The following is a 26,444-nucleotide window of genomic DNA, read 5'->3' as shown; positions in this document are numbered from 1 at the left end:
ATTAATTAAATATGAAAAATAATTTAAATGTACAACAATAAATAAATATTAAGAAAGTACATAAAAATTAATTTTCACCAAATTAAAAATCCTAAAAATAACCCAATTAAAAATCCAATAATTTAAAACAAGAGAATAATTTTTGAATAAAATAAAAATAATCATTCAATAAAAATACACTAAAATACGGAGTGTTACACGGGAGAATGAGTAATATCATTGAATGTAGACATGATGTGAGAGCCATTAAGGCTGATCTCCCTGATCTCACGCTCGCAACAGGAGAAGACATGGAAATTGATGGTCTCTATTGAATTGAAAAACCCAAGGAAAAAATGTAATCTTATAAAACAAGAGTGATTATGAAAAAATAGGTGGCCGGTAGGATTGTTTTTCGTAATTGATATTACCATTAGTAATTTAATTTATTTCTAGTCCTTAGAATAAGATACTGCATGTATGCACATAGCTACAGTTGTCTATTATAGGAGCTACTGTGGCTAATGAACGAAATTCTTGAGGTAATTTATAATGATTTTAAGACTTTTAAACCATAATATGACATAGAATATAAATCAGAGAAGATTCAAGATTCACCAATTCGTTTATTTTTCAAACTTACATGAATCCTAACTTCAATAACTTCTTAATTTACCAAAATATATAGAGCGCATCAAAGTTTCATTAATCTTCTACCCACACCGTCGACCCACCGTCACCGTGTTAGACCCCCACGTCGAGACACACCGTCCACCTCCACTGTCGCTGGCCAACCCAGCCAAGCCCTTCCCTCGCGTCTTCTCTCTCTGCAGCAGATCTCCCTCTCTCTTCTCCCTCGGATTCCCGGTGCCGCCGCGTCCGCAGTCACCGCACCACCTCCAGCTACCGGCGTAGCTACCCCCCAATGGTCCCTAGCCCCTCCACCGAAGCTCTCCCTCTCTGTGACCGTCGATCTGCTCTCCCCCTCATGGATCTCTCTCAAGCTCCTATACCCACTATGCATTGCCTTCTTCCACGGCATAGCACTGAAGAAACCGCAGTTTGATTCTGTCGTAAAAAAAAGTATTGTCTTTGTTTGGTTTTTGATAAAATTAAATTTAAAAAATTGGAACTCTTGCAAGATTTTACTTTTGATTCCTCAAGCGGTGTTTGGTAACGAAAATAAGATGATGAAAGACTCGGATTTTGCTTGGATTAAGTGTTGCATATAACTAAGTTTGGGTTTAAGTAAGTAAATTTAGTTTTGTTGTTGTTGCTGCGAATTAGAGAATCTTGAAATATGGAAATAGAAAGTTTTGTTCATAAATGATTTTGGGTTGTAGTAATAATGGCTAAAGACGGACCCAACTGGGAGGGATTGCTCAAATGGAGAGGGAGCTCACGCTTTAGTGTACGAGGGAAAGTAAGTTTAAAGCTTTTCTTGAATTGGATTATGGGTAGTTATTTGGTCTGGAGAATTTGACCTCTGGGCAATGCCTTTCCTCAGGCTTGGCAACTTTGTTCTTCTTTCAGAGACCTATAATTTAGATCTACAAAATACTTGCATAGGTTTACATCTCATTTGTCTATCTCTCCCCCTTCATGAGTACATTGCTTGTAGGTGATATAGTCTTTAAGTAAAACACATCCTGGCACTATAGTTCACGAAACAAAGTTACCTGAGAATCTATTGTAAAGTAAACACTTCGACATGTATGACCTATTACATTTGAGCGCTGAAAAATATTTGATTTCTTTAAATTATAATTTAAAGCTGGGGCAGTAATATGTCAAAGCTTATCAAGTTGACTTGTCTTAATAAAATGTTATTTTTTCCCAAACATGGAAATTAAGTAAAGTACGAAAAAAAAACAAAGAAAACTAAGTTTAATTTATAACTTAGCCAACTAGTGTCTACATGTATTGGCTACTAAACTTAATTAAAAATCAACTTCGTATATATAGAAAAGGTGTGAACAAAAAGTTAGTTATAGGGCCTGGCGCTATCAAACACTTCATTCGTATTTCTAAACTATCTAATAACTAGTCATTAAAGTAATATTAATTTTATATATATATATATACACTACAAGAAAAATGATTATTTGTAACAAATTATACACGACAAAAATGACTAATTGCGACTAAAATAGATATATTTTGGCCAAAAAAATCATTTTCACGTAAAATAATCGGTAACAACCGAGCATTTTTCTTGTAATGATTACAACTTTAATAGTTAATATCATAGGCCTTACTTGTAGTGTTCAATCTTAATTTCTCAAGACTTGGCATGGTCCGAATTTTTTGCCAATATTATTTTCTCTTATTGTCAGACAAAAACCTCATCTTTTATTTGACTTTAGGACTTCATTATTATTAACTTGAATTTGAGAACTCCGCCATAAAAGAGCAGAAAAAGTAGATAAAAGAAAAAATTAACTCACAAGCCCATTTTCCACTGGAATTTGAGAACTCCTTTGTCAAGTACTGGTCGTAGAGGTCCATCTTCCACGAGTCATGGTGGTCGAAATTTTACGTGGCCACCACGGTAGGACCAAAAACTTTGACTACTTGATCTGGTGCTAAATTTTTATTTTCTTTTGTCGTCAAAACAGCTCTACAACCTAAAATTTGCAACTACTATTTCGTCATTTGTTCCTGTAATCTTCAAGTTTAGGCAATTTCACATGCAACCCTTGTTTTATTTTGAACAACAACATTGCAAAAAATAAAAAAACTCGGAGTTTAATGTTATTAATATCTTATGATAAAGGAGAAGATAGTGTACTTCTATCTTATGATATGGGAATACCAATATTGTCATTCATATACTTGTTGACAAGTTTGCTTCGGCTCAGTTACGTACCTAGCATCTTTGCTTTTCTTGGGCCTTCTTGATCTATTCAGAAGTTTGGTGGGTTTTGTGTTGTTGCTCCTCCTTTCTGGGGTTTTAAGAAAATTCAAAGAACTTTTGGGTCTTTGGCCCAAAAGAAAACACAATAGTATTAGGCATTCTTCTAATATTTTGCGAGTTTGATAGTATCCAGTACTATGTTATATTGGATAAGAGTAATACTACATACAGTTATAAAGTTTGGATAAGAGTAATACTACATACAGTTATAAAGTGTGTAAGTATCGTGCAATCACTTTGAAAAAAAGTAGAGTTCACTATTAAAAAATTAATTTTCTTTTCATACGAGTCTCATTTTTATTCATTTTTTAAAGTGATTGTGCAGCGCTTGCACACTCATGACTGCAACTATCATTTCTCATTAGATAATGATAGTGATTGCGCAACCCTTTGGCATGAAACTCTATTTTGCTTCTGTTCTCATTTTAACAAGTGTGTAAAACTGTGGCATCTGTTATTATGTTGGTACCAGCATCTCTATTTTTTAGTGCACCCACTCTGGAGCAAAGTGACTGCGTGGACTTTTCCTGTGTGCACAGTCAATGCACCAAGTATAAAAGGGGGAGATTTCATTGATTGCTCTGCTTGGTTGGCTACTAGGGTTTGCACAACCCTGCCATGTAGTTTAAACATGGTCTCTATTATGTTTTGATGCTGCTTAATTTAGTTACATCAGATGACTTTGATGGTTGTGATAGCTGTAATAGATGACACGTGATAGGATTTGAAGAGAATATGTAGTAATGTCGATTTTAGAGATTATGTATAAATGGATTGGTAAGATTTTAGACAATATGTAGTAATGTCGATGCAACGCCCTGTACCTGGAGGTCCAGGGAGTTACTTCCTAGTACCTATAATCTCATATGCAATGTAAAATGGTGCGAGTTTGTTTCATAATAGAACATGCAAGTATTTTGTAAAAATTAATCCAATTAATTTTTTGCAAAGTCTAATATAGGAATACCGCTTAAGTGAATTTTTTAACTTCTCTAACTTTCCTCACAAGAGTACCAAGGGAATATTAATTATCACCAATAAAATAGTAACTAACATGCGTAAATTTTCAATTGAAGACGTGCTTCCTAATTAAAACCTAAGATGTTAAAAATCTGTATCTCTCCCGTGTCTAAAGTTTTCAAAACTCTAAAATATCCTCACTTCCCAAAGTACTTTAATTCCCACATAATTTCTCCTAACTATAAGATTAAACCTTAAAATATCTCAACAATCAAGCATCTATTTTCTCGTAGTACTATTATAGAAAATCATCATTAATAATAAGCCTTATTATCAACACTAAAAGGACATGTTTATTTCTTTTTTATAGATTTATTTAGAAAATAAGTCACTTGTGTTTCATATGAGAGTTTCAGACTGGCAATTTGGTCTATGTTATAACGGAGGGGAAGGAGTCAAGGAGAGATAACGTGGAGAGAGAAACTAACGTGAGGGAGGAACCGAGGGGGGTGGAGGGCTGGGCATGGTGGTTGGCACCAACGTGCGGCGGCTTCTACGAGTAACCTGATGCCTGAGCTGTGTCTGTGTAAGTCGATGGTGAAGCGTGAAGCGTGGAACGTGCGGCTTACGGTGGTACAGTGGAAGCCTGTTTGAGACACGGAGATAACCCACGAGGTGGTCAGCAGCTTCTGTCCCTGGGAGGCGATGGGGATGAAGCTGGCTACATGTGGCGGTTTCTCGAGGTGCAGTGGCGGCTGGGTTATGTGTAGGGGTGCTCTGTTTCGGTGGTAGCAAAACAAGGCCTTTCCGTCAGCTGTTTCCATGGTGGGCTGTTGGCATGGAGGAGCCTGCGGTGGAGGAGAGAGTGAAGGGTAATAACAACGCGGCTTGCCCAAGGGGGAGGACGTACGACGTGGGACCGGTCTTCCTCCATGGTTGCAGGAAGGTGGCTTTCAAAGGCGGGGCTTGTTTGGTGCATGGGTGTTGCTGGTCCTGGATGATTGAGAGGTGGGCGGAGTTTAGTAAAGTAATAGGTGTGGGGCAGTGGTCAATTGGCTTCTGGGGCGTAGAATTTGGCTATGACGTTTGGTGTTTGCCGAGTGAATGGTGGTACTCATGCGGCTTGGGGTATGTTTCTACGGTAGTTGGCTGCACAAGTAAAGGCTGGAGGGATCCAATGTAGCGGCAATGACCCTAGAGCTTGAAGATGGAGGTGCACATACGGTGCATGAGGCTAAATTTATAGGATTTTATACTATGCGGTTCACATGATATGGGTTGGGTTTAGAAATTTTAATGTGAAATGGATTTTAGAATGCTAAGCTTAGTGGATTTGAATTTGAACATGTTGATGGGCTTGGAGTAAAAATATAAATCGGACCTTATTTAATACACTTTCTAAGGGCCCAAATAAAAAAATCTCCTAACTAATTTCAGAAAAATAATAGCTTGTGGGCTTATTGAAAGTAGCCCATTAAAAGTAATATTGGAGCAATACCATTAATTCATCTATCATCTCTAATGCTTTCGGGTTGGGTCATTATAGTCCAGTTTACTTTCTTAAGAATGATTTTTTAGGTATTTGAATTTGGAAGATTATTCTATCTAAATTTTATATTATATGGATTTCATGTTAAAAGGGTTCACCCTCAAGTATGGGACATGACACGAGCACTTTTACTCCCCCTCCCATGTAATTCGATCAATTTGATTGAGGTTTGATATCCCACATCATCCGATCAATTTGATTGGAGGTCGGATATTATTGTTGTCGATCAACTACGACTTCCATGCTCGGGAGTCAAGCTCCTAGGTAATCTGACCAATTTTATCGAGCTCCGATACTTATAAATATTAGGAACGCTTTACATTCTCGAGAATCGAACTTCTCGTCAACATTAGATACTTTTGCCTAGCAATTCTTAAATGTTGTCATTTGCCCAAATAGGAGCACCTTTTGGGGTGAGATCTTTTGCTCTCCCTTTGAGATGAGCCTTAGGGTGCGAGCACTTTTGTTTGGTTAGGTGTGAATAGGTTTTGGTCACCCTCAAGGTCGAGAACTCTTTGGTCAACCATGGGACCTTGAGATCGAGCCGAGCTCCACATAATCCAATTGCTGTGATTGGGGTTGGATACATTTTAAGATTGAGTATTTTATACATTCTCAGGAGCCGAGCTCCAACGTGATCTAATCGGGGGTTGGATACTTTTAGAGATCGTGATCCGTTTTAGATGCATGGGAGGCAAGCTCCAATGTGATCGGGGTATTTTTTTTGGAGATTTGGGTAAGGTTTAGATGCTTGAGAGCCGAGCTCCCACATAATCCAACCAATTTGATCAGGGATGGATACTTTTGGAGCTCTGGGTAAGGTTTACATGCTCGGAAGCTGAGCTCCAACGTAATCTATTCAATGTGATTGAGGTCGCATAGTTTCGAGATTAGGTATGTTATATATGCTCGGGAGCCGAGCTCCCACATGGTTAGACCAATTTGATCGGGGTCGAATACTTTTTGAGATCAAGGTGGGCTTTACAATTATGGGAGCCGAGCTCCAATGTGATTGGGGTACTCTTTACATGTTGGTGAGCCGAGCTCCCACATGATCAAGGTACTCTTTGGTCGTTGTGATGGTCGAACAATTACCTCTCATGGTGTTTTCAAAACATAATTATTTTTTTTAATTTTTTCATCAATTGAAACATTCTATATAGAGAGAACCGGGCATGTGCCTTGCATGGCCCTCCTACTGGTAAAAGAGAAAATGATGTCTCTTGTAATTCCAAAGTCACCTACTAAAGATAGATAGTACTTACCTTGGGTAATCTTCTTTTTTGTTATTTATTTACCATAATATGAGGAAAAACCCGCTACAAATGCTTCAGCATCTTTAATCACCCCACGTCCTCCACATATAATTCCAAATTTCCGAAACAATTCCCATCAATATTAAGTTTGACAGCTCCATTTGTTGGACCACCGCATTTTAGAATTTAAATTTTTCAAAAAATCAAACTTTTTTAATAGATGGAAATCGACTTCTAATTTTTATAGGATAATTATATACCTCCATAAATGTAGTGGTTGTGGGAATGGATATATAATAGAAGAGTACAACTATTGAGACATCCCAAACTTATCGCTCATGTTGACCCTCTTGACGTGGCACGTGGTGATACGTGATTTTCAATAAAAATATATTCAAAATAAAAAGACGTCCAAAAATATAAAAGAGGAAGACTAGAACCCTAGGTTCCATCTATCCCTTTTGTGTTTGTGTTTTTTTCCCTTTTTTAATGAATTACGTGGACATCAAGAAAGTCATCTGAATAGTAAACTTTAGATGACCAGGTAGCATCATTCTTAGTAGCAATGGCGTTGGAGTTGCCCCTTCTAGTTTATTATTCCCATATCAATTCCATATATGCTAGCTAATACTTTATCTTCTAGTCCAAAAGAAGAGTACATGTATAAATATTTTGAATAGTCTCAAGCCGAACAAGACAAAAACAAGACTTTAAAAGACTTTGAATTTATTTCAGCCACATTTTATTCGTAAGGTTAATAAAAAAAATCAGTGCAATTAATAGGTTTAGAAAGATATGCAAATGAAATCTCCTTACTACACGTCATATGTTCACAATGACCACTACTTTCTTATTCATGTCGTTCTTAATGACAACAGTTGTTTTCATTCATTCAACTTGAAGATATAAATATCTGAGCACGCAATTTGTACGTTTCTATCTCTCCCTTTGTTTTTTTTTTTTTTTTTCCCTTCCTTTATTGGTAATTGAGAAATTGTACTACTGAATAAAAACAATCCTAACTAATCTCAAGATTTACAAAATTTTTAATAAGGAGTTTTATGTTAGTGCACCTTGAGTAATTTATGACAACATTTTCCTAGTCTGATGTCTCAAGAGTGTGAATGCTGAGTACTTCCAAACCTAAGAAATCTAGTTTATACAGCTCATTCCATAACCACTACACCACCCTTGCAGTTAAAATAATCAAGTATGTGGAAACATAGAGAATAGAACATGTTCCATATGTGGCAACTAGCATCGAGTTCTTACAAATTTACATGCTATATTGATATTTCATAATTGAAAAATGTTAGATCTACAAAGAGATCTTGTAAAAGCAAACTTACATAGTAATGTGGTTTGATGCGATACGTTGGATCTCTATGTAGACCAATCTTACATAATTGAGTAAATTTACTTTTGTAAGATGTTTACATAGGTCAAGTGTTGGGTTTGTGGATCTAGTTTGTGAGTTGAGAAAATGCCAGCCAGAGACTTCACTCGACAGTTCTGCGATGGGTTGATCAAGCTAAGCTTAGACAGGGATTTTGCTTGAGTTTTGTGTGGCAAGTAGCTCGCACAAAACCTAGACAGAGAGTTCGTTTGGGTCTTGATCGACAAACGGCTTGAGTGAACATCGCACAGAGAGTTTGCTTAAGAATCGATTGACGCTCTACTTGAGCAAATAACCCAAAATTAATTTTTCTAGGATTTCCACTGCTAGCCTTCATATATATATGTGTGTGTGTGTGTGTGTGTGTGTGTGTGTGTGTATTATATTTGTTTTGAGTAACAATCTTTAGGTAGAAGTGAATGGCAGAAATACAAAGGAGAAGAGAGAGGTAGCCATTGTGTGTGTGAGAGAGAAAAAGTGAGGCAGAGATATTGTATCGTTGCACGGTGTTCTCACTTTCTTTATAATAAAATCCCTTATATCTCTATGGACGTAGGCACATTGCCAAATTGCGATAATTTTGTGTCGTGTAATTGTCTATTTTCTTGTTGTCATTTACTTGTCTATTGCATTGTTGCTAAAAACCTGGGATGTTAAACTAGTATCTAGAGCCCATGTCGGGTCTAAGGGAGAACGATGTGTGTGTGTGTGTATTACATTTGTTTTGAGTAACAATCTTTAGGTAGAATTGAATGGCAGAAATAGAAAGGAAAAGAGAGAGGCAACCCTTGTGTGTGTGAGAGAGAAAAAGTGAGGTAGAGATATTGTATTGTTGCATGGTGTTCCCACTTTCTTTTTAATAAAATCTCCTCTATCTCTGTTGACGTAGACACGTTGCCGAACTGCGATAATTTTGTGTCATCTGATTATCTATTTTCTTGTTGTCATTTACTTGTCTATTGCATTGTTGCTAAGAACTTGGGATGTTAAACTAGTATCTAGAGTCCATGTCAGGTCTAAGGGAGAACAATTGTGAAACTCAAAATTTTTCTTTTTGGGTTTATGTATTTTAGTTACTTCTTTTTTCTGTTCTTTGGTAAAAACTGAGGCCCAAGTAGGTAGGATAGTGGGTTCAATGGGGGGCCCAACCCGTGTGGGATTCCATGAGCAAAAACAAAAAGAAAACTAGGCCCCTTGTTGCAAATGGCACCAGTTTTGAACTTTAAGGGTGAAAATCCTAGGACCTCTTCATTTCACCTCAGTGACGTAGGCCCCTCTCCTCTTCTCTTATATTTTCTTCTTTTCTCCTCTTCCTTCCTACAATTCATGAGCCCTCGCAGCCCATGTCGCTGTTGCGCCATTGCCACACTTCCTTCGAGCTTTGGCCACCACCCACATCTGCCACCACCTCCCTTCCACCAATCCGCACCTCCCATTCTACCAACCTGTGTGCCTCTTAAGTAGATGTTTGGGGAATGCAGTCGAAAGCGTAGCAAAGGCAAAGGTTCAAGTGGATCGAATGTGTCATTTAGCACCGTAGTTCAATGTATAATGTTTTTGGATGAGATCAACCCGCAGCTGCCTGCACAACAATATTCTCGCGTAGCTAGGATTTTTATGGATCCTAATGTGGAGGAGGTGTTCTTCCTCATGCCCCCAAACCGTAGAGTTGATTGGATTTAGGGGTTGGAGTGACGTAGCGTATGTCGATGCTACATTAATTTAGTTTATCAAACTTTGTATTTATTATGGATGTTACTTTTTTTATTGACTAATTTGCATAATTTGCTAACGGTTCATTGATTGAGTTTATGAAAGCTTTTTTTTTAATGATTTTCATAATTTGATAATGGTTTATTTCAATTTCTAAAATAATTTACAACTTTTTATATTTGATTTGTCTCGATATTATTCACTAGCATATTTTAGATAAGTCATATACCACACGATGTAGATGCTTTTTGGATGCTCACTTCCATCCTATACACACTTATTATAAATTATTCGTTCAGGTGGCAAAGTGTTATTGGGGTAATTGTTTTTGATACCAAAAAATAGACAGAGGAAGTGAGTTGGATGATGAGCCCCAGGTAAAGTCCAACAATGCGACCAAAGGTGCATCGAGTAGTAACTAGTATCCAACGTGGGATGAATACCAGGATTGGAGGAGGTGTGATCCCTCAATGTGGGATCACATAGCCTTTCTTATGGCCGCCACAAAAGAGGAGGAATCTATGGAGCTAGTGGTTGAGCGAATGCCGTAGAATAACATCAGCTTACACAAATGAGACTGTATAGTCACAATCCTCAATGGACATCGAAATAATTGTTATAACATGTTCCGAAATCAAAGTATATGCATTCCAAGCTTTATGCAATACATTATGCGCGGATGCCATTCTGAAAATAACAAAAGAGGTTTCCGTGGAGGAAGTAATTGCAATGTTTGCATACACCATCGAACATAGGCAAGATCAGCGAGTCACAGGCGACCGATTTCAACATTCGAGTGAAATCGTGAATCAGCATACCTACATAGTGATGCGGGGCACTATGTCGCCTTCCTCCTTAAGTGATTGCACCTACACATGTTGTTGGGGTGGAGCCTTATATTGAAGGCAATCTCATGCATTATCCATGGTTCGTGATAATGTGCTGGTAGCTTGTAATTTCAATATGAAATTCACATTCATATATGCTGGGTGGGAGGGCACTACCAATGCTCAGATATTTATGGATGTGTTGAGTCATCTAGGGATCATACGTCCTCACATATGAACGAAGTATTTTTTTATAATTAATTATTGTTATGCATTTAAATTACCTTTCATATTTAATTAATTTATTGTTGGGTTTAATTATTTATTTTCATTTTAATCACTACGTTCGAATTATTTTATTTTACTTGTTTTGAAATCGTTTCCGTTGGATCATTTTTGTGACCCAATATATGAGGACTGGACCTCATTTCTTAATTCCTTCCATTTTCTCTTTCCTCTTTTTCTTTCTTTTATTCTTTTCTTTTTCTTCTTTTCTTTCTTCTCCCTCTGCTTCCCGCTCGACACCCCTCTCCCTCTCTCTCTCCGTGCGCTTCTCCTTCTCCACCCAGCCACCACCGCGCGCCGCCATGCGCGACACTGCCCCTCCCATCAGCTTCCCCACTGGCCGGCAACCACCTCCCTCCATTTCCAGCTCCTCCATTGCCACCGATAGCCCCCACATGCAACACCAAGCCACGGCACCTCTTGTGCTCGCACGCCGCCATCGCGCCACCACCGGCTACCATTTCTTCACCACTTCATCCTCGACCTCCTAGCAACCCAATAGACCCACCTTTTAATAATTTGAAAGTATTTGTATTTGATTGATATTTAGAAGAAGATGAGATAAGATGAGGTTTTTGAGATGAAAACTTTTTTTCCAAACAAGCCTTTAATTAGGACTCTAAGCATGCCACAAGAGGCCATTGGGTATATATTAGTTGGAGTAATACTAAATACTTTCATGAATTATACAAGCGCCGCACACTCTAAATTATTAAAAGTGATACATTGTATCGAAACTTACAATGGAAATATTTTGCTTGATCAGTACAATGGAAATATTTTGTGAAGATCTTATTGTCAATATTGTACATGTACATTAACGACTCACCTTTTTTTTTTTTTTTTTTATAATTGAATGAGCACAATTTGTCAGATTCTTATAATTACTGTAAATTGTTTTAGTTTTAACACTTTGATATGTAAATATAAAACATTTGAGATGTAACTTTTACCTTGTTTTCTTTATAAATGACATGTAAATTAATTAATCTTCTGATGTATAGAGTTTTCCTCCACCACAAGTAGATCAGAAGTAAATATGATACTGATAGCTTTGGAGTAGTGGTCGGCCCTACGGCCACTAAGGGGAAATTAAAAAAAAAATGTAAATTGGCTGGAGGACACAAGTCTGCCTTGTTTATAAATGGATAATAGGTTGTTTAAAGTTCTTGAAGGACGTAGAGCGAAAGATAAAGAGAGCGTGGCAGCAGAAGGAAGTGGCTGAAAATATTCCAAAGTGGCTAGCTAGGTGCTCAAGAGTGCGAGAGAGGTGAGGATCATAGACCTGCCATATCTATATATATATATTGCCATATCTATACATATATATATATATATACAAGAGTGCGAGAGAGGTGAGGATCATAGACCTGCCATATATATATATATATATAGAGAGAGAGAGAGAGAGAGAGAGAGAGAGAGAGAGAGAGAGAGAGAGAGATCAGATATGATCTTCTCATGCAATTAATTCTCTTTTAGTGCTCGTGTGAAAAAGAATTCGTTTTACTTTCCTGAAAATGAAGGATCAGACATATATATAATCTAAAGTTTAAAATATCTATTTATAAGAACACTGTCCCTTGTAATCTTTGCCAGGTCTCGTTCTCTGTGTTTGCCTGTTTGGTGTATAGAATATCGCAAGTCCTATGATATACGACTGCCTGTTTTTCATTGTTTCTCTCTTCTACAAATTGAGCTGCTTTTTTTTCCTGAAAATGTTTTTGATATCATGTGCATGTTTATGTACTCAGTCCGGTTTTATTTTGCGTTAATGGACCATCTGCTTTCTCGGTTTTAAGTTTGCTAGCTTTTGCAGATCACTCATGGGGTCAAAGTTATTTGCGTTTCAACGTGTACGTGTTTCCATGTGCAAACATGAGAATTCTCAAACATTACTCAAACACTACACTTTTCAAGTTTAAATGTTTTTCAACATTTTCATATAATCTCACGAAAACAAGAGATCGAGTTGATAAAAGAAGATCACAATACTGATGAAAAGAGTAGAGACCACGTTAATCGATGCTAGTTAAAGCCGTATGTCATGAAGTTCCGAGACAGAGTAATATGCTGACCAGGTTGAAGTAGTTTTAAGTGTTTTGAAAATTCGAGAGGTGAGGATCATAGACCTGCAGCTATATACGGAGAGTTATTTTCTCATGCAATTAATTATCTCTTTTAGTGCTCAGAAAAATAATCCGTCAAGGAGACAGATAATCTAAAGTTTTTTAAATATCATCTATTTAGAACAGTACTGTCCCTTGTAATCTTTGCCAGGTTCCGTTCTCTGTGTTTGATGTACCACAAGTCTGGCCTATGATATTTGAATGTTTATGTAGTTAGTCTGCAGCTACGACTGTGCCTGTTTTTCATTGTATCATTCTTCTTAAACGTGCAAGATTGTTGGTTGTTTTATCATTTAGGCTTCTTTGTTTTTTTTGTTTTTTTATTTGCTTCACTCCGTACGGCCTGTATTTTTTCTAATTATTCGACACTGCCAGCAGCACATGTAAAGATTAATTTTTAAGAAAGCACACGAATTGAAGGAAAACCTTGGCCTTCAATGGAAAGCTTTTGCAACCTCTGCCAGTACTTGGGGGACTGATCGTGTTGATGATTTTAGTAGCGTCAGTAGCATCTAAACCCAATTCAGAATGTGACCGTAGATGTGGAAGTGTTGAAATCCCTTACCCATTTGGAACAAGCGAGGGTTGTTACCTTGGCTCAACATTTCTCATCACTTGTAACAACACAATAATACATGGGCCAAAACCATCTCTGGGCCCTGATATGTTTGTCGAGGACATATCAGTTTTGGATGGGGAACTGCGAGTCTCAAACCCCGTAGCCAGTCTTTGTAAAGAACTCAAGAGCAGCAAGAAACGAAAGGCAAAACAATCTTTGCTGGGGATGTAACTCCCCAAACCCGGGTGGCTTGGAGAATTACTACTTGTCACTCATAATCATGTCTCCCAACACATTCGAAGAATAATCTCCAAAAAAACTTCATAAATGAAATCAATCTCAAATCTTCTCAATAATCTCATTACAAACTCCACAAAATCTTTAATACAATAATAATAAATCAAAGGGGTCCATAACCTCCCGGTAGTCATAACAACCCAACCAATAATTTCATAAATCTCACTGAAACCCAAGCTATTACTAAAACTCAAAGAGATTAAAACTAAGAACACCAGAAGTCCTTCTTCTACCAACATCTCCTCAGCTTAAACACAAACATCAATCTAATCCAGGTCCTCATTTGGACTCTCCACATCATCTGAAAAATATTATAATGATAGGGGGTGAGTTATCAACAACTCAGTAAGCAGAAATCATATGCTAGTATGCAAACATGAGCATTTACAAAGTATAGCATGCAGAACAAAATATTTTTCAGAATTATCATGCAGAACAGAACATATTTTCAAAAGTAACAGAGCGATGGTTTTAAGACACGTACAACCCATAATACTTTGGCATAACATAAACTGAGTATCATCATCAGATCAAAACAGAGCATCAAACAGAGCAGAGACCATGTTTCACCCACGTGGTAGGGTTGTGCTAACCCCGGTGGCCAAACCAGGCAGAGACAGAGGTGAAATCTTTCCTTTATTCTTCTCGGAGCCCCGAGTGTGCACACAGGAAAGACCACAATAAAACCACTATGTTTCCAAAGTGGGTGCACTCAGAGACAGAGAAGTTGGTACCAACCCAAACAGAGCAGAGCATAACAGAGCAGAGCAAAGCAGAGACAGAGTCAGATACGAAAACCAGTACACCATGCCAAAGGTTTTCAAATGTTATATCAAAAAAACATAATACCAAAACAGAATCAGACAGTTTACACACGCTGGACACAAAAGTCAGAACATCTTTCTAAATAAATGCACAACTTTTCATATTCTCAATATCGCTCTTTTTCCAGATTTCAGAAACCACATGACAAAATTTAGCTCATGTCTACACAATGCATGTCAGAACATATTTTTCTCTTTTTCGTACAGATTTCATGATTATGCAAATAAACGACCGAGGTTGGTTTTGTTTTTCCCAAGTTCTCATTTCACCACAAAAATATGCAAAGTTTTTAGAAAATCAACCTTAATCTCAAATAATTCGTGTAAGGCCTAGCATAGGAACCCCGCTTACCTGACTCCTGCAGCGCATTAACTATGACTTGAATACGGTCTCTATCCGTCTCGTCACCTATTCATAAAAATAATATAAACTAAATATTAAAGTCCAACAACACAAAATTGGTCTTAGACAACTTAAGACCCAATTTCTAGACCATAATTCAGCAAGTTTAATCCAACTCAAACAACCAAATAACAATCTGGACAGCCCACACTTCGACCCAAAATATTCTATACCAATCTCAGTATTGTCCAATACAAGCATCAGGACCAATGCCAATTCAAATTCCAATAACTCACACTTATTCCAACAGTTCGCAGTCCCAAACAATTACTAACAATTTAACCAACAATACTACACAAAGCACACTTCTTCCCATTCACAACTCCATAACAGAAAATATAAACTAATACCTCCAAAAATTAAACTGTACTAGACAAAGAAAATTAAATTCCCTTCTAAAATAATTTCTCAACCACCAATCCAAACGACCCCCTCTTACCCCTCGGACTCGGTCCGACACAACCAACAAAAACACAGTAAATAAGAATTAGAGCAGAAATACATTTAAATCTCAAAAGTACTTTGGAAAAATACTTACAATGCTATAATATAATTTTTGAAAGATCACGGAGGTGCTAGAAGCGGCAACGCAGCAACAAAACAGTGCCAAATGCACTATGGCCGTGGGTCTCAAAAACTCCACTTTTGAACGGGTGCAAACGAAGACCCGAGATTGATAGGGTAGGGCTTAGGGATGTCGGTGAGACTAGTGGTGGTGGTGGTTGGCCGTGGGTGGCGGCGCAAAAGGCGGTTGAAGTGCAAAAACACCCAAAACGGAAATGTTGATGGTGGGGCTTCACCGGTGACAGATCGGAGGTGGGGTTGGGTCCATTGGGTTGCTAGAAGGTCGAGGATGATGTGGTGAGAAGATGGTGGCCGGAGGTGGCGCGATGGCGGCGCGGCGGCGCAAGGAATACCGCGGCTTCGTGTGGTGCGTGGAGGCTAACGGCGGCGCGGCTGGGGCTGGAAATCGGAGGGGGAGGTCGCCGGTGGGTGGGGGTGCTGGGAAGCCGGGCGGTGTCGACCACCGCCGGCGCACGGCGGCAGGTCGAGGGCAAACGGCGGACGCACGGGAGAGAGAGGAAGAGAGAGAGGCGCGGGAGGGAGAAGAAAGAAAGAAGAAAAAAAAAAAAGAAAAAGAAAAAAGAAGGAAAATAAGAAAAGAAAAAGAAAAGGAAAAGAAAAAATAGAGAGAAGAAATGAGGTCCAATCCTCATAACTTGGGTCACGAAAATGATCCAACGGAAACGATTTTAAAACAGCTAGTGATATAAAATATTTCAAACACAGTGATTAACATGAAAATAATTAATTTAGAGAAAGCACTTCAAAAATAATTTTTGTAAACTAAAAAAAAATTATAAAAATAACACAACTAAAAATCTAACAATTTTAAAACAAGAGAATAAATTTTAAATTAATAACAAAAAAATCTTTCAATTAAAAATACACAAAAAATACGGGGTGTTACAGGGGATCCTTCCTCAAGATGCACATACGATGACCGGGAGCCTATTAGTACGAGTGTCAAGGACGGTGGCAACTCTGTCGTCGAGCAAAGCCACAACAGAGGAAAGCCTGCTATACCATGCTCTGCAGGGAATTCTGCTTACTCAAGATGCATCTCCAATGGTCGGGAGCCTATTAGTATAAGTGTCAACTACAGTGGCAACTCTGCCTTGTTCAAGCTGTCAAATTTTCACGTCTCAAATAAGAGGAACAAGATCACTGCCGTGGGTTGTGGTGTTTATTCGTTTATTCAAGGCTCTGTGGAAAAAAAGGGCTTCACTACTGGATGCTTATCACTCTGTAACTCCAATGCCAGCGATGTGGTTAACGGGTCATGCTCTGGTATTGGTTGTTGTCAGACTTCTATCCCGAATGGACCGACCGAATTTGATCTAAGTGTTCAGAGCTTGAGTGAGTACAACACAAAAACTCTTGACATCGGTGAATGTGCTTACGGCTTTATAGTGGACGAAAAAGCATACAACTTTTCATCTTCAGATTTCTCATATTTAGTGTATAGAAAAACTGTACCCCTAGTGCTTGATTGGGCAGTTGGGAATGAGACATGCGATGATGCTAAGAAAAATATGGATAGCTACGCATGTAAGGCAAACAATAGTTATTGTTACAATTCTAGCAACGGCCAGGGGTATCATTGCAATTGCTCCGATGGTTATCAAGGGAACCCATACCTCCCTGGTGGACCTGACAGTTGCCAAGGTAATCTAGCTAAGCCTTATTTTCTCCTTAATTTGGCTCATCAATTTAGTATACAGATGGTAATTTGAATATATATATATAATGTATATAGATGCAATTTTAAAATATGCTAGACTCGTATATTGTTTTTTTTGTAAGAAATTAGGTCCACGATGAAAAATCAAATTTTTTCATGAGTCTCAAAATTATCAATTTCTTTTAAAATTGGAATACGTGGGATTGACTTTACACAGCCTAAGACAACATAAATCACTTCTCATATTATATACATATAAATATATATTTATCTTTATTATTTCTATATATATAATGTCATTCTAGTGACGTTTGCGGCTGTCTGCATCGCTGTGTTTCAGATATCAACGAGTGCATTTCGCTTTGGAAACCATGTGCTGGTAATGCAACATGCACCAACACTGATGGAAATTACACATGTACTTGTCTACATGGGTTCGAAGGAGATGGGAGGATGTCACCCGGAATAGGTTGCAGACCTAGAGAAAGCCAACCTGGAATTATTCCAATTGCACTCGGTACGTATGTATTAGAATTAATTTATGAAAGTTTTTAAATAGAAATTAAGCAAAAAATGAAAAAAGAAGTTTCAAAAACTATAGTATCTCAAAATATTTTTGGCACATCGACATGCAGATTTTGTTAGGCTTAATAATTTGTAGAATTTAGAGAACATGTCTCTCTATTAACAATTTTAATATAAATCCTATTAATAATATATATAAATATCCCAACTGCAAGGCGTAATCCTTTTCCTATTTTATTGAGTTAAGCAGGTGCTAGTGCAAGCCTTGGGGTGTTATTTCTACTTATTGGTGGATGGGTGTCATACAAAGTGGTAAAGAAAAGGAAAAGCATTGAATGTAGGCAAGAGTTCTTTAAACGAAATGGCGGACTATTGTTACAACAACAAATATCTCAAAGTGATATGAATGTTGAGAACACGAAATTATTTAATTCAAAGGACTTGGAGAAAGCCACTGACCATTGTAATGTTAATAGAATACTCGGTCAAGGAGGACAAGGCACTGTTTACAAAGGCATGTTAGACGATGGAAGAATTGTTGCTATGAAAAAGTCAAAGATAACTGATGAAGGAAAGCTTCAAGAATTCATTAATGAAGTTGTTGTTCTTTCACGAATTAATCATAGGAACATTGTTAAACTACTAGGTTGTTGCTTGGAGACAGAAGTGCCTTTACTAGTGTATGAATTTGTTCCTAATGGAACTCTCTCAAAATATCTAAGTGACCAAAACGAAGAGTTTCCACCAACATGGGATATGCGCTTACGAATTGCCACAGAAATCGCAGGAGCTCTCTATTATTTACACTCAGCAGCTTCATTACCCATTTACCACCGAGACATTAAGTCAATGAACATTCTCTTAGATGATAAGTACAAAGCAAAAGTAGCAGATTTTGGGACTTCAAGATCCGTTGCTATTGATCAAACTCACTTGACTACACTAGTGCATGGAAATTTTGGATACTTGGATCTTGAATATTTTCAGTCAAGTCAATTTACAGAAAAGAGCGATGTTTATAGTTTTGGTGTTGTCCTTGTTGAGTTTTTAACTGGAGAAAAAGCTATCTCTTTGACAAGGGCACTAGAAGCCAAAAGTTTAGTCACACATTTTATTTACTCGATGGAAGAAAACAATTTGTTTGATATTCTTGATAAACGATTTCTGAAGGAAGCTGTAAAAGAAGAGCTTATTACAGTTGCAAACCTTGCAAAAAGGTGCCTGAACTTGGATGGGAAGAAATGACCAACGATGAAAGAAGTCTCAATAGAGTTGGAGGCAGTACAAATATCAAAAAAAGTTTCAAGCCTTGAAATGTGCAAAGGAGATGATAGGCCTACTATAGAAGAGGTGGCAGTGATGCTGGATGGACTAAGAGGTAAGGAAAAGCAAACAAGGAAAGAAGCTAATCTCAATACAGAAGAGAGTAAGTATTTGCTTAGTGCATCCACACATGACTCTTTAAGCATTGATGTTGGGGTTGGCTGTTCTTCCATAAGTACCACAGATAGTATGGGAAATCAAACATCACTAAAACCAACAAATGATGGCAGATAATCCATTAGTCCTTAAATGCCTCAATCAGCAAGCATCTTCCTCCAAATCAATGGATGATGGTAGATAATTTCGGTCTCTTTGCATGTAGTGTTTAAGTTTTCTCCACCTAGATCTTTTTGTATGTTCAAAGTTTGCTCTCAAGGTCTGATTTGCATTACTAAGAGCTTTTGTAGGTGTGAGCAAGTCCAGTACTAATGGTCAATTAGGTGTCCGCTTTGAGAGTAGTCCTAATTTCAACAAGTGTGTTCCAAGTTTTATTTGTGAATTATGGGTAGATTTGTTGAAACTTTGTCTCGTTTATTTTCAGAAAATATCTCATCTCATCTCATTTCATCTAATCATTACAACTTTTTCAATTTTCAATACAAAATAAAATAAACAATTTAACTTTTTCAAATCTCAAAATAAAAATAATATTAAAAAATATATTCTAACAATATTTTATTCAACTTTTCAATTTTAATCTCAACTTATCTTATCTTTGAAAACAAACTCTTTGGTGTTGAAAGAAGTTATACTTTCTAGAAAAGTCAATGCTTTGCTGTAGACTTTGGGTAAATTCTCGAAGTGGGAATATTCTTCTAAGTTCCTTGAAAGCAAATGACATACGTCGTACTCCATTAACTAGCAAAAGCCCGGGGATGCTGAATTACTGGTCTATTAATATTTCATCCATATATATCTGTCTTTCAAAATTAGCAAGATCAAATATCACTTCCTATAATTATTTTAAAAAAATATTTTAATCATAAAATTATTTTATAAAAATAAATTTATAAATTGATATGAGTTTAAATTTAAATTCATATCAATCTATAGATTTATTTTTATAAATAAAATAAAGAGAAAAATGTAATCACGAGTGATATGAAAAAAGTGACGAAAAATCCTGAGGTGAATGGAGTATGTCATAAAGAGTGACAAAAGTTCAGGTAGGTGGGATCGATGCAGAAACATGCATTAATGTTTTTTGTTCGAAAGGAAATGCTTTTTATTTTGTATTTCGTAATTTTCAAAAGGTACTACTGCATGCACGTAATTTTCAATTATGGTTATTAATCATCACCAATTAGGCACCTGAATTTTGTGATTAGTTCAACAATTAGATAATAATCTGACCTACAAAATTCATATTTTCTAATCTAAGCCAAAGTTTAATTAGATACCAAAAATTTATAATCCAACCACATTAATAAAGTGTTGTTAATATCAGATAGCATCAAAGCTAAAACCAAAGACTAATCATATATAGGAGCTAGAGCTAGGGTGGCGAATGAACGAAATTCTAGCAGTTTATAATGATTTTGAGCAGCTTAAAACATAATATTGACTGATTCTTTAGAATATAAAACCATAAATTAGGTGAGGATCATAGCCTATAGACCAATAAACTTGTAGTAATCCTACTTAGTTTTAAATTTTAATACAAGCTTGATTAGAAAACACGAAAAAAAATAAAAGAAAAAAGAAAGTCCTCCAATAGTGACTTTTTTTTTTTTAATATAAGGAGGACGGAACCTCCAGATTTTATTAATAGGCCTCATTTGTGGCGGAGGAAAACCGTGGTTACATGTCTTTCCACTTGTCTAAAAACAACCTTTAACCTAGTCAAAAAGGACCTTTAAGACATAAGTAAACCATATTAGGACTTACGGAAATAAGGGAGGCCAAGCTTGTCTATTTTCAACAGTCCACAAAGACTCCGGGGCAGATCTTCGAAAGAGTTCCAGGTATTTGTACAGCCTACTGAAGTCATCTTTGCCAACCTATCAGCTGGTGCATTCCCCTATCTGAACACGTGGGAAATGCTAATAGTCATTCCCTCCATAGTCTCCTTTAGCTCCTCCCAATAGTCTTCAAGGTACCAGAGACCAATCTCTGATTTCTTCAGCCAGTTAACCACGATACTGGAATCAAGTTCTACATCTATAAGAGTCAAATCCAAACTTTTTGCTATTTTGAGACCATGAAACACCGCCATAAATTCAACAAAGAAGCGTCACGTATTACTCTCCCTGCCCCTGCAGCACCCGGATTACCTTTACTGCTACCATCTGAATTAAGTTTATGGCGACCAACAGGAGGTCGACACCATCGAACTAGCTTCAGTTGCTTGATTTTTCCAGGTGTCGACGAGATGTTCAATTCCTTGAGGATGCTCTCATCTCGTGGAGACAATGTATTTCCGACCTTGAGTTTTTCACCGATCTTTGCCACCCAGAATTTTATATTCGTCCATACGTGTTCTATAGATTCTACAATCCCTTCCATATGTGCCTTACAACGCCTATTCCACAGTCTCCACGTGATAATGGAGGATAATCAACCCATTATATTCCCCATTTTGTCTGATTTTTTTGCTCTATTAAACCATCTGGTGACTGTCTCTTGCCATGATCCACTATCCCTCATTGACATGCCGATCTGCACTGCACAGTTCTTCCATATGGCTCTAGCGAAATGCCCTTCAGCTAGGACGTGACTCTGGTCCTCATAAGCGCCATATACACAACAATTGCATTTTGAGACAATGGAAAGACCTACCTTTCTAATGCGATCATCCACACTCAAAGCATTATTGAGTGCCTTCCACATAGTAACTGCTATAAATTTTGGAAGATAGGGATGAGATATCCATTCAGCCCAGAGGACTTTGGGCATTTTAAATCGAATCACTTCCCATGCACTTTTAGTCGTAAACTTCCCATCTGAATTAGGCATCCAAATAAGGACATCTGCTCCAGGTTTTTTGGTCCCCAAGGTGCGTGTGATCGCCTCTAGACAATCGGGCCGAACTAATCGACTCATTTGCCCAAAATCCCAGCTATCCTCCACCAATAACTCCTTCAACTTCAAATTAGAGTTACCAACCATATGATACTGTTCATGAAGGGGGCCATTCTCCAACCATATATCATGCCAAAAGAAAGAATCTCCCAATTTTATTTTCCATTTTGCGTGCTTGAAAACTTCTGGAATACATCCAATAACCATTTTCCAAAAGCACGTTCCTTTTCATGGCTTGACTAGAGAAAGAGGAGAGTTCTTCACATACTTTGCTTTGAAAAAACCTGACCATAAAGAGTCTTCCATAAGACGCTTCCACGCGAATTTCTTGTGTAGGGATTTTTGTATATCCTCCAAATTGCGCAAACCAATTCCGCCTTCTTTTTCTTGTTGACTCATTGCCTCCCATGCCCTCACCTCCCCTCTGAGTTGCCCAGGAGTCAATAACACATTTTTGGAAGTTCGAGTGAGTCTCCCACATTCTTTGGTATTTGAAACTTGGAAAGCCATATTTAGTATTATCACGCTCCATCCACACTACCATAGGAGAATGGAAGATATCTGCGATAAATATTTCATATAGGCCTCAGAACATTGAAGGAGAAAAGGGGAATTAATCATCACCCTATCCAAGCGAACCCAACTCCTAGAAAGACCTTGTTGCCCGTTACACCGTGATAGCATATTACCTTCATGGTTCATCTCCACCAGACCACAATCTTCAATGAAAGAGCTGAACTCTGCCATAGCCACTTCAGATCGTGGCCTTCCCCCTCTTCGTTCCCCATCAAACCGAATAATGTTGAAATCCCCAAGAACCATCCATGGATCAATGCCTGGGTTAAAGTTGCGAAGGTTTTCCCATAGGCCTCTTCTTTCCAACTGTTTGCACTTAGCATAGACAAAGGAGGTAATATATTGGCAGTTATCTTCCTCAATTCTAACGGTCAAAGACTGTGCGAAAGAGTTCAACACTGTGATCTTGACTCCAGTTGCCCATAAAAGCCAAATCTTGCCCCCTCTACTCTCGTTAGAGACACTATCCTCCATATGGAGTTTAGATTGTAAACGACTCAATTGACTATCGTTCAAAAAAGGTTCCGCCAGCACAATGATCTTCAGTTTAAACATCTAAACTAGCTTTTCTAATCTCCTCTTAGAGGTCCCAAGACCCCTTAGGTTCCAAAATAAAATGGGTTTAGTCATAGGTTCATACGAGCGGGCTTGCTCTTAGCCCTTTTGGAGCTCCTTAGAAGAAACTCCCCTTCCTTTTTCGGTAGACGATCCTGGTCTTCTTTATCAGATAAAGAGTCTGTTTCCTTTTGTAAATGACCCACATCCAATTCTTCTTCGCCTTCAGAAAATGAAGAAACTAATCCATGGCTAATGCTAAAAACCGAGCCCACGTCAACTTCTTTCGGGATCATAGGGAAAGTTGTTATTACCTGGTCCTCACTGGGTGAAGAGATGATAGTTGCCGGCTCTGACACACCCATTTCATCCATTCTTTCCGTATTGGTAGGCACCACAAGACCATCATGCCCTTTATCAAGGGTTGAAGCCGTAACCAAGGTCTGTTCTTCCTCAATCTCTTCAATCACACACAAAGTCTCTTGAATAGGAAGGGCAGCAGCTATGTGAGAAGTCACTAGCGCTTCCTTTGGGGATATCAATTCCAGATTACCGTCTTTAGGCCCACTGCACTCTAGTTCCAGCGTTTTTGGATTTTCCAATTCCCCTGTTAACACTTCCTCCCCTAAGTCTTGGTTTTCCTGGCCCTCCATAATTTTTCTATGAATATTGGGAACCCATTTTTTTGAGACATTGATCACTTCCAGATTTTTCAGACCACCCTGCTTCTTGCCATCAAACGTACTTTTACAAGTTTTTCCATTATGGCCCTATATATGACAGTGGGCGCAATAAGCTTGCAGATTTTCGTAAATAATTTCCTGGTACCTGGACGAAGGCTGCCTTGGATCGCCTATCCAAAAGCCAGGAATCGGATCAACCACCGCATCCATCTCTACACAAATCCTTGCTCCATCAGTTCGCGATGCACACCGCATACTATTGTATCTTTGAATATATTTTCCAAACGGTAACGCCAAACTTCGCAGAAAGGATTCATGATATAGGTTAGGTGGCAGGCCAGGGAGGGTCACCCAAACTGGGACCGTGGAAGGCTCGTTTTCCTCAGAGAAATCAGGGTTCCAAGAAAAAATCCTGTAATACTTACCATCTACTTCGTTGTTCTCTCTAGAAAAAGCCTTGAAGAAATCCCCTTCGTTGGAAAACCGAAGGAACATGTTGCGAGCACGTCTCATAGAAGAAACTATTGGTTGCTTGTCTAGACCCCATCTATTCCTAATAAAGGCACGGATCTCATCTAGGAAGGGGCGTTGAAGAAGGAATTTCATCACCAAAGAGAAACAAAAACATTGAGCCAATTTTTCAATCTCCTCTCTCGTGAAAATGACACAAGTCAAACCATCGATGAGCTTGGGCGCACGGATCGGCACGACTACTTCTGGCAGTTGGGTCGGAGTATGGGATACCAGCTCGGCAAAGGAGTGAGGTCTTCCAGACGCCGATGAGCCCAGTGGGGGCTCGACGGCAGCCATGAAAATGAGAAAAAGATGGAGACCTAGCAGAGCAAAAATAGGATTTGGTTTGACACCATGATTAATATTGTAATGGAGCTCGATCGATCCAATCTCCAATAGTGACTTAGAAAAGTAGTACCAAACCCGAACTTGTGGTGTTCTACGGACTAGGGAAGGTGTGGGATGCTGAACTGGTCTTCATCTGAGAAGATCTACAAACCTTACAAAAGTTTTGAATATAATTCAGCCACATTGTTTATTGCATTGTTTGCATTCATATTTATAGTACAATGTGCATATCTACAATAAATGAAAAACATACAAATTGATTTATAGGATTTTAGTATTACAGCAGATCTGTCATTGCCTTCTCTATGAGTGTTGACTTGTTGAGATATGACATGATGAAAAGTTTCCTTTGTAGTGGATGCCTTATGAGTGAGCCACATAACTTCAGTGGCAATCAATGCAAGAGAATGATACTTGGATTTAGCATTGGAAGGAGAGACTGTTGGTTGTTTCTTTACATTCCATAAAATGAGAATGTCATTCAGAAAAATAGCATAGCCAGAAGTGGAGCACCTAGTTTTGGGGCAGCCAGCCAAATCAGCATCAGAGAAGGCTAAAAGATGAGGAAAGTTGTGAGATGAGATGATAAGGCCAAGATGAATGGTGCCTTTTACATACCAAAGGATCCTCTTAACAGAGAAGTTGTCCTACAAACATGGGAGTTGCGATGGGCTTATAGTCAGTCTTGTCGACTTTAGCAAGCAAATCAAGAGCATATTTGGATTGATTGAGGAGCAAACCAGCGAAGTTGTGTAGAACTTCAATGCCCAATAAATAGTGAAGCTGACCAAGGTCTTTCATGGAGAATTCGTTGCCAAGACCAGTGATGAATGACTTGAGTAAATTGGAGTTTCTGGCTGTGATGACAATGCCATCTATGTATAAAAGGAGATAAATAGTACCAAGTGGTTGATGATAAACAAATAAAGAAGAATCGGCTTGGCTGCAAGAGAACCTAAACTGAAGTAAAAAATCACTGAAGTGATGAAACCAAGCTTGAGGAGCTTGTTTTAATCTATAAATAGTTTCATGAAGGCGACAAACATGATGTGGATAACGAGAATCAGTGTATCCAGGAGCTTGATCCATTTAAACCTCTTCATGAAGAGAATAGTGAAGAAATATATTCTTCACATCAAGTTGGCAAAGAGGCCAACCAACAAGGAGAGTAAGGGACAAGATGAGTTGAACAGTAGCTAATTTACCACAGGATTGAAGGTCTCATCAAAATCAAGGTCATGCAGCTGAGTGTAGCCTTTGGCAACAAGGTAAGCTTTGTGCCTTTCAAGAGAATCATTGGCATGAAGCTTGACGCGAAATACCTAGTAGCAGCCAACAACATTCTTGTGAGAAGGGCATGGAACCAAGGTCCAAGTTTTGTTGGCTTGAAGAGCTTGCATTTCTTCCTTCATGGCAGCAAGCCACACAAGATTTTTATATGTAGACTTGAAGCCAAGTGGCTCCTTTAAGGCTAATAGGGAGTGGAAAGGTTCAAAGGAATGAAGAGTGGTGTGAATAGGGTAAGCGTTTGGTTCATAAATCATGTCTAGATGCATACAGA

General features: G+C 38.1%; 2 protein-coding genes and 1 pseudogene across 2 annotated transcripts in view; 2 read left to right on the top strand and 1 right to left on the bottom strand.

Moving 5' to 3' along the window:
* LOC108990529 (wall-associated receptor kinase 2-like) overlaps positions 1-26,444 on the top strand; it is a 329,567-nt gene that overhangs the window by 182,444 nt on the left and 120,679 nt on the right. The window lies entirely within an intron of this gene.
* LOC108996801 lies at positions 207-19,430 on the top strand (annotated as a pseudogene).
* On the bottom strand, positions 24,110-24,832 carry LOC108996770. Its single transcript, XM_018972785.1, has one exon. It carries the CDS (start codon positions 24,830-24,832, stop codon positions 24,110-24,112), a length of 723 nt encoding a protein of 240 aa, XP_018828330.1.

The sequence above is a fragment of the Juglans regia genome, chromosome 6, assembly GCF_001411555.2.
Source record: "Juglans regia cultivar Chandler chromosome 6, Walnut 2.0, whole genome shotgun sequence".
NCBI classification, from domain to species: domain Eukaryota; kingdom Viridiplantae; phylum Streptophyta; class Magnoliopsida; order Fagales; family Juglandaceae; genus Juglans; species Juglans regia.
Note: the sequence above shows the minus strand (reverse complement) of the source record. Positions and strands in the feature narration are given on the sequence as shown.